General features: G+C 50.1%; 1 protein-coding gene across 4 annotated transcripts in view; it reads left to right on the top strand.

The window, feature by feature from the left end:
• Positions 1 to 12,136, top strand: part of WDR75 (WD repeat domain 75) — a 1,043,598-nt gene that overhangs the window by 466,893 nt on the left and 564,569 nt on the right. For all 4 annotated transcript variants that reach the window (XM_063934110.1, XM_063934109.1, XM_063934108.1 and 1 more), the window contains exon 9: positions 83 to 241. In XM_063934110.1, the coding sequence (XP_063790180.1) occupies positions 83 to 241 (159 nt within the window). The remainder of the gene's footprint in view (positions 1 to 82; positions 242 to 12,136) is intronic.

The following is a 12,136-nucleotide window of genomic DNA, read 5'->3' as shown; positions in this document are numbered from 1 at the left end:
AGTCAAATATTTGCATGTGCAACTTTTTCTTGTTACCACATCAAATCACCCCCCCCCCCTTCTTTTTTCTCTCTCTAAATAGGTACCATTCTTTTTAGCGGTGGGGTAGAGTCTGTGCTTGTACAGTGGTCCTACAGCATGGAACACCAACAAGAATATCTCCCTCGGCTGGGGGCTGCTATAGAACACATATCCACCTCCTCTGATGGCTCTTTGCACTGCACGTCTCACATAGATAACCGTAAGCTGCAAACATATTACATATTATTTAAGTTTTTCAAGTTTTCATCACATACGTTTTATTTCTTCAGACTGTTAATGTCTTATTTAACCCTTTTGGCTTACAAACTAGGACTTGTAGTGGAGCGTTTTTTAGGGCTAAAAGATATGTTGTACACATTTAAACATACTGCTTATTATGCAAATTGAATATGGTGACATAGGTGGAAACTCAAATATGCAATCCTTAAATTTTCTTGAGAAGAGAAATCCCAAATGTGTGCACTTCCTTAAAATAGAAGCAAGTTTTGAATAGGACAATAATTGGGAGGATACTGGTATTATTTCTCCAGCAGGGTCCACAGGTTAACATTGGGATATGATGGAGCGACAGCGGATTGGACCAAACGATCACAAGCTTTCTGGCTTCCCAGGATGCAACGGGCTCGTCTATATAATCCCGCCCACCGACTCGGTCAAATCAGTTTTTCTCTTACATCCTAGAGGAAGCTGGGGACTCCGTAAGGACCATGGGGTATAGACGGGCTCTGCAGGAGACATGGGCACTCTAAAGACTTTAGATGGGTGTGCACTGGCTCCTCCTTCTATGCCCCTCCTCCAGACCTCAGTTAGAACCTGTGCCCAGAGGAGACTGGATGCACTGCAGGGTAGCTCTACTGAGTTTCTCTGAAAATACTTTTTGTTAGGTTTTTTCTTTTCAGGGAGCACTGCTGGCAACAGGCTCCCTGCATCGTGGGACTGAGGGGAGAGAAGCAGACCTACTTAACTGATAGGCTCTGCTTCTTAGGCTACTCTTAGGCTACTGGACCCCATTAGCTCCAGAGGGTCGGAACACAGTGTCGTCCTCGCTGTTCGTCCCGCAGCCGCGCCGCCCTCCTCCTCACAGAGCCGGAAGATAGAAGCCGGGTGAGTATAAGAAGAAAGAAAACTTCACAGGCGGCAGAAGACTTCAGATCTTCACTGAGGTACCATACAGCGGTAACGCTGCGCGCCATTGCTCCCACACATACACACACACACACACACAGAAGGCACTGTACGGGTGCAGGGCGCAGGGGGGCACCCTGGGCAGCAATATTCACCTCAAGGGACACTGGCTAATATATTAGATATTGCAGAGGCAGTATATTGAAACCCTCCCGCCAGTATAAAGAATTTGAGCGGGACCGAATCCCGCCGGTGAGGGGGCGGGGCTTGATCTTTCCACCACTAACCAGCGCCATTTTGCATTCAGAGGTATAGTGCTGCTGATAATTGTACTGTGTTCACCTCATACTGCAAGGTCTATCATGTCTGCTTCTGATGGTAACGGTTCTGGGGCTGAACACACTGCCGGTGTTGCTGACGCCACCGGGCCATATGAGGAGAATATAGCAGCTGTGGGCTCTGGTTTGGGGGTTCCTTGCCCCCCAGTGGGATTGTGGCAATGGAGGCACATACTGACCCACCGCGTGCCGCTTTTTCCACGCTTCTGCATACGCTAGTTCATAAACTATCTCGCCCTATGGGACCCCCAATGCCGGTACAACCATATGTGGTCCCTGCAGCTAACCCGCCGGGGGCGGACAATTTATCTGCTCAATTAAAAAAGTTGAACCAGTCCTTGACTACTAAAAAGTCTGACCAACGCTCGCCTAAGTCCAAGAGGTCCTCTAAGCGAGCGCTTATCTCCTCACAAACCACTGCTGTCACTGACACCTCGTCTGATGAAGACGGCACATTTACTGACCCCACAGGTTCTGACTCCGATACGGCTGATGGGGAGGGTAGTTCACATGTGGATGTTCCTGATCTTTTGGAGGCTATTAAGTTAATTCTGCAGATTACGGATGATCCCGAGCCATCCGTCCCTCCTAAGAAACCAGATATGTTTAAGCGTCAGAAGGTGGTTAAGCAAGTTTTACTTCACTCTGACCACCTAGTGGAAATACGCCAGGAACCCTGTAAAAACCCGGGTACGAAGTTTGTGCCTCAAAAGAAGATGCTGGCTTGCTATCCCCTCGCGCCAGAGCTGTCTAAAAATTGGGAAACGCCTCCTCCAGTAGACTCACATGTGGCTAGGATGGTGGTTTCCTCAGCTCTACCTGTCACTACCGTCACGTCTCTAAAAGAGCCTACGGATAAACGTGTGGAGGGTTGTCTGAAAGCGATTTACACCCTCACGGGTGCTGGACAAAGGCCCTCTATTGCAGCAACATGGGCTGCAGAGGCTATTGAAGCATGGGCCCTAGAATTGGAAACTGAAATCTCTTCTGACCATGCTAGACAATGCTTGTCATATATTGTCACAGCTTCTCGATATATTAAAGAGGCGACTTCTAATGCCGGTATCCTAGCAGCCAAGGCCTCTACTACTTCAGTCCTGGCTCGCCGGATATTGTGGCTGAGATCCTGCTCTGTGGATCTGGACTCTAGAAAAACCCTGGAGGTACTCCCTTTCAAGGGAGATATTCTGTTTGGGGAGGACTTAAATAAGATTGTGGCTGACTTGGCTACTACCAAAACTGCCTGTCTGCCTAATACCGCTCCTTCTGTATCAAAGCTTAAAGGTACGTCCTTTCGTCCTTCAGGTAAAGCAAAAGGTCAGGCGTACCATAAGTAGGCCCGCACTTCCAAACCTGGTAAGCCGAAGCCCAAAAGAGCCTGGGCTGCCCGTCAGCCAGCTGCCTAGTCCGATAAGCCTACTGCATGACGGGGCGGGCCTCCCCCTGGGGGATCCCAGGGTGGGGGGCCGGCTTCTAGGGTATACCCAGGAATGGTTGAAGACCACTTCAGATGCCTGGGTACGGGAAGTCGTCACTCGAGGTTACGCCATAGCCTTCAAATAGCGACCCCCTCATCGATTTTGCCAGACAGACGTCCCTTTGGACCAGACAAAGGCAAAAACTCTACACTCAGTGGTACAGACCCTCCTGGATACAGTAGTCGTAGTACAGGTGCCTCTTGCTCAGAGGGGCCGGAGGTACTATTCTCCGCTGTTTCCTAACCCTAACCGAATGGGTCCTCCCGGCCCATTCTCAACCTCAAGGCATTGAACAGGTTTGTGAAGGTCTCCAAGTTCCGTATTGAAACCCTTCGCTCTATAGTTCTGGCCTTGGAACCTGGGGACTACATGGTCTCCCTGGAAATACATGATGCTTACCTGCATATTCCTATAGCAGTGTCACATCAACAATACCTGAGGTTCGCTATTGGCAACCTACATTACCAGTTTCGGGCGTTACCCTTTGGTTTAACAACTGCTCCGCGAGTCTTCACCAAAGTTATGACGGTGGTACTCCGCCGTCAAGGGGTCAGGATACTGTCGTATCTGGACGACTTGTTAATCCTGACAAATTCCCCAGATCTTCTCTCTTCTCCTGCGTCATCTGACTGTCCGGTTAATACAAGTCCACGGGCGGCTCATCAACTGGAAGAAATCCTCCCGGTCCCTGCTGAGATCATGGTGCACCTGGGAGCGTTGTTGGACACTCACAACTAGAGGTGGTTCTTGTCTCAGGAGAAAGTCCTGAAGATTCAGGACCAGATTCGTTTCTTCCTTTCTCGTCCGCAAATGTCGATACATTCGGCAATACAGGTGCTGGGCTTAATGGTATCAGCATTCGACATGGTGGAGTATGCTCCATTCCATTCTCGCCCCCTCTAAGGCTGATTCTGGCCAAGTGGGACGGCCTGCCTCACAGGATCAGATCTCAAATGATCCTCTTGACTCCTGAGGTCCGTCTGCTACACTGGTGGCTCCGTGACCAAAAATTGTGCAGGGGTCGTCCCTTCTGGATATCCTACTGGGTCCTGTTGACGACAGATTCCAGTCTAAGAGGTTGGGGTGCGGCGCGGTGCTGGAGCAACACTCCCTACAGGGTCGGTGGACCAAGGAGGAATCTCCTCTCGATCAACATTCTGGAATTGCGGGCGGTCTTTAATGCGTTGAACCTGGCCCAGCATCTAATTCAGAACCGTCCTGTTAAAGTACAGTCGGACAACACCACCACAGTGGCTTACATAAATCATCAAGGTGGCACTCGAAGCCGTTTGGCAATGAAGGAAGTCTCACGGATTCTACGTTGGGTGGAACGCCATCTACCGGCCATATCGGCAATATTCATTCTGGGAGTCCTGAATTGGGAAGTGGACTTTCTCAGTCGTCAGGACGGGCATGCTGGTGAGTGGGGCCTCCATCCAGAAGTGTTTCAACTCCTCGTGGAAAAGTGGGGCTTTCCAGACGTGGATCTGTTGGCGTCTGGACACAATTACAAGGTTCCGGTCTTCGGAGCAAGGACAAGGGATCCTCAAGCGGCATTCATGGATGCGCTGGTGGTGCCGTGGAGGTTACGGCTGCCGTATGTGTTCCCTCCGGTGTCACTCCTGCCCAGGGTAATTCGGAAGTTCAAGCGAGAAAAAGGAAATCTGCTTCTCATAGCTCCAGCGTGGCCCAGACAGCGCTGGTACTCAGACCTTCAGGGCCTGTCGTCAGAGCGTCCAATTCTACTTCCACAACGCCCAGACCTCCTCGTTCAGGGCCCCTGTGTCTACCAGGACCTAGCTTGGTTGTCTTTGACGGCGTGGCTCTTGAAGCTTCCGTCTTACGGGCTAAAGGGTTTTCTGAGGCAGTCTTTCAAACTATGTTGCGGACCTGGAAACCGGCTTCTGCTCGGATTTACTATAGGGTCTGGCATTCTTACTTTATTTGGTGTGCATCTAACAATTATGACGCTTCCAAGTTTAGTACAGCCAAACTTTTGGCTTTTCTGCAGCAGGGCCTCCCTTAAGGTTTATATTTCTGCCTTTTCGGTGTGGTTTCAGAGAAAAATTGCGACTTTACCTGATGTTCATACTTTCACTCAGGGAGGTTGGATACGCAACACACCCTATGTCCCGCCTAAGGCTCCTTGGGACTTGTCGGTGGTTTTGGATGCTCCATTTGAAACTCTTGGTTCAGCTGACCTTAAGTGGCTTTCCCTTAAGGTGGTAGTCTTGCTGGCTATTGCCTCTGCTAGAAGAGTGTCGGATCTGGGTGCCTTGTCTTGTAGTTCCCCATATCTGATTTCTCTGACGTCCTAGTGGATGCTGGGAACTCCGTAAGGACCATGGGGAATAGCGGCTCCGCAGGAGACTGGGCACAAAAGTAAAAGCTTTATGACTAGCTGGTGTGCACTGGCTCCTCCCCCTATGACCCTCCTCCAAGCCTCAGTTAGATTTTTGTGCCCGGCCGAGAAGGGTGCATGCTAGGTAGCTCTCCTGAGCTGCTTAGAGTAAAAGTTTAAATAGGTTTTTTTATTTTCAGTGAGATCTGCTGGCAACAGGCTCACTGCATCGTGGGACTAAGGGGAGAAGAAGCGAACTCACCTGCATGCAGAGTGGATTGGGCTTCTTGGCTACTGGACATTAGCTCCAGAGGGACGATCACAGGCTCAGCTTGGATGGGTCCCGGAGCCGCGCCGCCGGCCCCCTTACAGAGCCAGAAGAGCGAAGAGGTCCGGAAAAATCGGCGGCAGAAGACGTTCCTGTCTTCAATAAGGTAGCGCACAGCACTGCAGCTGTGCGCCATTGCTCTCAGCACACTTCACACTCCGGTCACTGAGGGTGCAGGGCGCTTGGGGGGAGCGCCCTGAGACGCAATAAAACACGTTTTAAACCTTATATGGCTAAAGAAATGCATCACATATAGCTCCTGGGCTATATGGATGCATTTAACCCCTGCCAGTTTTCCTAAAAAAAGCGGGAGAAAAGGCCGCCGAAAAGGGGGCGGAGCCTATCTCCTCAGCACACAAGCGCCATTTTCCCTCACAGCTCCGCTGGAAGGACGGCTCCCTGACTCTCCCCTGCAGTCCTGCTACAGAATCAGGGTAAAACAAGAGAGGGGGGGCACTAATTGGCAGATAATACAAATACAGCAGCTATAGAAGGGAGAAACACTTATATAAGGTTATCCCTGTATATATATAGCGCTCTGGTGTGTGCTGGCAAACTCTCCCTCTGTCTCCCCAAAGGGCTCGTGGGGTCCTGTCCTCTATCAGAGCATTCCCTGTGTGTGTGCTGTGTGTCGGTACGATTGTGTCGACATGTATGAGGAGGAAAATGATGTGGAGGCGGAGCAATTGCCTGTAATAGTGATGTCACCCCCTAGGGAGTCGACACCTGACTGGATGGTCGTATGGACCAGCGTCGACGGTGACGAGACAAACGTAATGTCCAGTAGGGCCACACGTTACATGATCACGGCAATGAAGGAGGCTTTGAACATTTCTGATACTACAAGTACCACAAAAAGGGGTATTATGTGGGGTGTGAAAAAACTACCCATAGTTTTTCCTGAATCATATGAATTAAATGAGGTGTGTGACAAAGCGTGGGTTTCCCCCGATAAAAAACTGCTGATTTCTAATAAATTATTGGCATTATACCCTTTCCCGCCAGAGGTTAGGGCGCGTTGGGAAACACCCCCTAGGGTAGATAAGGCGCTCACACGCTTATCAAAACAAGTGGCGTTGCAGTCTCCTGATACGGCCGCCCTCAAGGAACCAGCTGATAGAAAGCTGGAAAATATCCTAAAGGGTATATACACACATACTGGTGTTATACTACGACCAGCAATCGCCTCAGCCTGGATGTGCAGCGCTGGAGTGGCTTGGTCGGATTCCCTGACTGAAAATATTGATACCCTGGATAGGGACAGTATATTATTGACTATAGAGCATTTAAAGGATGCATTACTATATATGCGAGATGCACAGAGGGATATTTGCACCCTGGCATCAAGAGTAAGTGCGCTGTCCATTTCTGCCAGAAGAAGTTTATGGACACGACAGTGGTCAGGTGATGCGGATTCCAAACGGCATATGGAAGTTTTGCCGTATAAAGGGGAGGAGTTATTTGGGGTCGGTCTATCGGACCTGGTGGCCACGGCGACGGCTGGGAAATCCACCTTTTTACCCCAGGTCACCTCTCAGCAGAAAAAGACACCGTCTTTTCAAACTCAGTCCTTTCGTCCCCATAAGGGCAAGCGGGCAAAAGGCCACTCATTTCTGCCCCGGGGCAGAGGAAGGGGAAAAAGACTGCAGCAGGCAGCCTCTTCCCAGGATCAGAAGCCCTCCCCCGCTTCTGCCAAGTCTTCAGCATGACGCTGGGGCTTTACAAGCGGACTCAGGCACGGTGGGGGCCCGTCTCAAAAATTTCAACGCGCAGTGGGCTCACTCGCAAGTTGACCCCTGGATCCTGCAGGTAGTATCACAGCGGTACAAATTGGAATTCGAGACGTCTCCCCCTCGCCGGTTCCTGAAGTCTGCTCTACCAACGTCTCCCTCCGACAGGGAGGCAGTATTGGAAGCTATTCACAAGCTGTATTCCCAGCAGGTGATAATCAAGGTACCCCTCCTACAACAGGGAAAGGGGTATTACTCCACGCTGTTTGTGGTACCGAAGCCGGACGGCTCGGTGAGACCGATTTTAAATCTTAAATCATTGAACACTTACATAAAAAGGTTCAAATTCAAGATGGAGTCACTCAGAGCAGTGATAGCGAACCTGGAAGAAGGAGACTATATGGTGTCTCTGGACATCAAAGATGCTTATCTCCATGTCCCAATCTACCCTTCTCACCAAGGGTACCTCAGGTTTGTGGTACAAAACTGTCATTATCAGTTTCAGACGCTGCCGTTTGGATTGTCCACGGCACCACGGGTCTTTACCAAGGTAATGGCCGAAATGATGATTCTTCTTCGAAGAAAAGGCGTCTTAATTATCCCTTACTTGGACGATCTCCTGATAAGGGCAAGGTCCAGGGAACAGTTAGAGGTCGGAGTAGCACTATCTCAGGTAGTGCTACGTCAGCACGGGTGGATTCTAAATATTCCAAAATCGCAGCTGATTCCAACAACACGTCTACTGTTCCTAGGGATGATTCTGGACACAGTCCAGAAAAAGGTGTTTCTCCCGGAGGAGAAGGCCAGGGAGTTATCCGAGCTAGTCAGGAACCTCCTGAAACCAGGACAAGTGTCAGTGCATCAATGCACAAGGGTCCTGGGAAAGATGGTGGCTTCTTACGAAGCGATTCCATTCGGAAGATTCCATGCAAGAACTTTTCAGTGGGATCTGCTGGACAAATGGTCCGGATCGCATCTTCAGATGCATCAGCGGATAACCCTATCTCCAAGGACAAGGGTGTCTCTCCTGTGGTGGTTGCAGAGTGCTCATCTTCTAGAGGGCCGCAGATTCGGCATTCAGGACTGGATTCTGGTGACCACGGATGCCAGCCTGAGAGGCTGGGGAGCAGTCACACAGGGAAGAAATTTCCAGGGCTTGTGGTCAAGCATGGAAACGTCTCTTCACATAAATATCCTGGAACTAAGGGCAATTTACAATGCCCTAAGTCAAGCAAGGCCTCTGCTTCAGGGTCAGTCGGTATTGATCCAATCGGACAACATCACGGCAGTCGCCCACGTAAACAGACAGGGCGGCACAAGAAGCAGGAGGGCAATGGCAGAAGCTGCAAGAATTCTTCGCTGGGCGGAAAATTATGTGACAGCACTGTCAGCGGTGTTCATTCCGGGAGTGGACAACTGGGAAGCAGACTTCCTCAGCAGACACGACCTCCACCCGGGGGAGTGGGGACTTCACCCAGAAGTCTTCCACGTTATTGTAAACCGTTGGGAAAAACCAAAGGTGGACATGATGGCGTCTCGTCTCAACAAGAAACTAGACCGATATTGCGCCAGGTCAAGGGACCCTCAGGCGATAGCGGTGGACGCTCTGGTAACACCGTGGGTGTACCAGTCAGTGTATGTGTTCCCTCCTCTGCCTCTCATACCCAAAGTATTGAGAATCATAAGAAGGAGAGGAGTAAGAACTATACTCGTGGCTCCGGATTGGCCAAGGAGGACTTGGTACCCGGAACTTCAAGAGATGCTCACGGAGGACCCGTGGCCTCTACCTCTAAGAAAGGACCTGCTCCAGCAGGGACCTTGTCTGTTCCAAGACTTACCGCGGCTGCGTTTGACGGCATGGAGGTTGAACGCCGGATCCTGAAGGAAAAAGGCATTCCAGATGAAGTCATCCCTACCCTGATCAAGGCCAGGAAGGATGTAACAGCGAAACATTATCACCGCATTTGGCGAAAATATGTTGCGTGGTGTGAGGCCAAGAAGGCCCCTACAGAGGAATTTCAACTGGGTCGTTTCCTGCATTTCCTGCAAACAGGACTATCTATGGGCCTAAAATTAGGGTCCATTAAGGTTCAAATTTCGGCCCTGTCAATATTCTTCCAAAAAGAACTGGCTTCAGTGCCTGAAGTTCAGACGTTTGTCAAAGGGGTACTGCATATACAGCCTCCTTTTGTGCCTCCAGTGGCACCTTGGGATCTCAATGTAGTGTTGAGTCTCCTAAAGTCACATTGGTTTGAACCACTCACCACTGTGGATTAAAATATCTCACATGGAAAGTGGTCATGCTGTTAGCCCTGGCTTCAGCCAGGCGTGTCTCAGAATTGGCGGCTTTATCATATAAAAGCCCTTACCTAATTTTTCAGTCAGACAGGGCAGAACTGAGGACTCACCCTCAATTTCTCCCTAAGGTGGTTTCAGCGTTTCACATGAACCAGCCTATTGTGGTGCCTGCGGCTACTAGGGACTTGGAGGACTCCAAGTTGCTGGACGTAGTCAGGGCCCTGAAAATATATGTTTCCAGGACGGCTGGAGTCAGAAAATCTGACTCGCTGTTTATCCTGTATGCACCCAACAAGCTGGGTGCTCCTGCTTCTAAGCAGACGATTGCTCGTTGGATTTGTAGTACGATTCAGCTTGCACATTCTGTGGCAGGCCTGCCACAGCCAAAATCTGTAAAAGCCCATTCCACAAGGAAGGTGGGCTCATCTTGGGCGGCTGCCCGAGGGGTCTCTGCTTTACAACTTTGCCGAGCAGCTACTTGGTCAGGGGCAAACATGTTTGCTAAATTTTACAAATTCGATACCCTGGCTGAGGAGGACCTGGAGTTCTCTCATTCGGTGCTGCAGAGTCATCCGCACTCTCCCGCCCGTTTGGGAGCTTTGGTATAATCCCCATGGTCCTTACGGAGTTCCCAGCATCCACTAGGACGTCAGAGAAAATAAGAATTTACTTACCGATAATTCTATTTCTCATAGTCCGTAGTGGATGCTGGGCGCCCATCCCAAGTGTGGATTGTCTGCAATACTTGTATATAGTTATTGTTACAAAAATCGGGTTGTTTATTGTTGTGAGCCATCTTTTCAGAGGCTCCTACGTTTATCATACTGTTAACACAAGTTGTACGGTGTGATTGGTGTGGCTGGTATGAGTCTTACCCGGGATTCAAGATCCTTCCTTATTATGTACGCTCGTCCGGGCACAGTATCCTAACTGAGGCTTGGAGGAGGGTCATAGGGGGAGGAGCCAGTGCACACCAGCTAGTCATAAAGCTTTTACTTTTGTGCCCAGTCTCCTGCGGAGCCGCTATTCCCCATGGTCCTTACGGAGTTCCCAGCATCCACTACGGACTATGAGAAATAGAATTATCGGTAAGTAAATTCTTATTTTTTCACCGTGACAGGGCGGTTCTTAGGATTCGTCCCGGATATTTACCTGAGGTGGTTTCTTCGTTCCACCTTAATCAGGAGATTGTGGTTCCGGCCTTTGTCTCTACTGATTTGTCTCCCAAAGAGCGGTCTTTGGATGTGGTACGGGCTCTCCGTATCTATGTGAAGAGAATTGCTTCTATTCGAAAATCTGATTCTCTCTTTGTTTTGTTTGGATTTCACAAACGTGGCTGGCCTGCTCATAAGCAAACTCTGGCCTGATGGATTAGAATGGTGATTGCACATGCTTATGTGAGGGCTGGTCTGTCAGCTCCTGCTCACATAACGGCCCATTCTACTCAGTCTGTTGGACCTTCGTGGGGGCCCCAACGTTGTGCGACCCTTGACCAATTGTGGAAGGCGGCTACGTGGTCCTCAGGGAACACGTTCATAAGGTTCTATGCCTTCGATACTGCCGCTTCCCAGGATGCTTCCTTTGGACGCCGGGTTCTTGTGCCCACTACAGTGCGTCCCCTCCCATAAGGAACTGCTTTAGGACATCCCCATTGTCCAATCCTTGTGGAGCCCCGTGTACCCCGCAGCAGAAAACGAGTTTTATGGTAAGAACTTACCTTTGTTAAAACTGTTTCTGCGAGGTACACTGGGCGCCACAAGGCGCCCACCCTGACGCACTTAGCTTCTTTGGGTTGGTATGGCATTAGCCGCTGACACGTCTCCTGTCGTGAGAATGCAGTGTTGTGGCTACTAACCGTTGTCGTCTCTTCCTTGGGCTGGTTAACTACTTCCTTGGGCTGGTTAACTACTGCATTGGGCTGGTTAACTAAAAACTGAGCTCCTGTGCTGGGAGGCGGGATGATATAGGAGGCGGCGCTGTGCATTCTGGGAACAGTCAAAGTTTTGAGCCTGTTGGTGCCTCGGATCAAGATCCTATTCTACACCTCATTGTCCAATCCTTGTGGAGCCCAGTGTACCTCGCAGAAAGAGTTTTAACAAAGGTAAGTTCTTACCATAAAACTCGTTTTTTTCTCCACAGCAAGCTGCAGAGAAGATGCTCCCCGGACTCTCCCCTGCTGAGCAAGTGAGCAAGTACAGAGGGCAAAAAAGAGGGGGGGGGGGGGCACATTTAATTGGCGCAGTGAGTGTATGATTTATTCTATAAAAGAGCGCTGTACAGTCTGGGATTTTATTCCAGTGTCCAGTGGCGCTGGGTGTGTGCTGGCATACTCTCTCTGTCTCTCCAAAGGGCCTTATTGGGGGGCTGTCCCCATAACTGTATATCCCAGTGTGTGTGGGAGTGTCAGTACGTGTGTGTCGACATGTTTGAAGCGGAAGGCTCGTCTAAGGAGTAGG

The sequence above is a fragment of the Pseudophryne corroboree genome, chromosome 7, assembly GCF_028390025.1.
Source record: "Pseudophryne corroboree isolate aPseCor3 chromosome 7, aPseCor3.hap2, whole genome shotgun sequence".
NCBI classification, from domain to species: domain Eukaryota; kingdom Metazoa; phylum Chordata; class Amphibia; order Anura; family Myobatrachidae; genus Pseudophryne; species Pseudophryne corroboree.
Note: the sequence above shows the minus strand (reverse complement) of the source record. Positions and strands in the feature narration are given on the sequence as shown.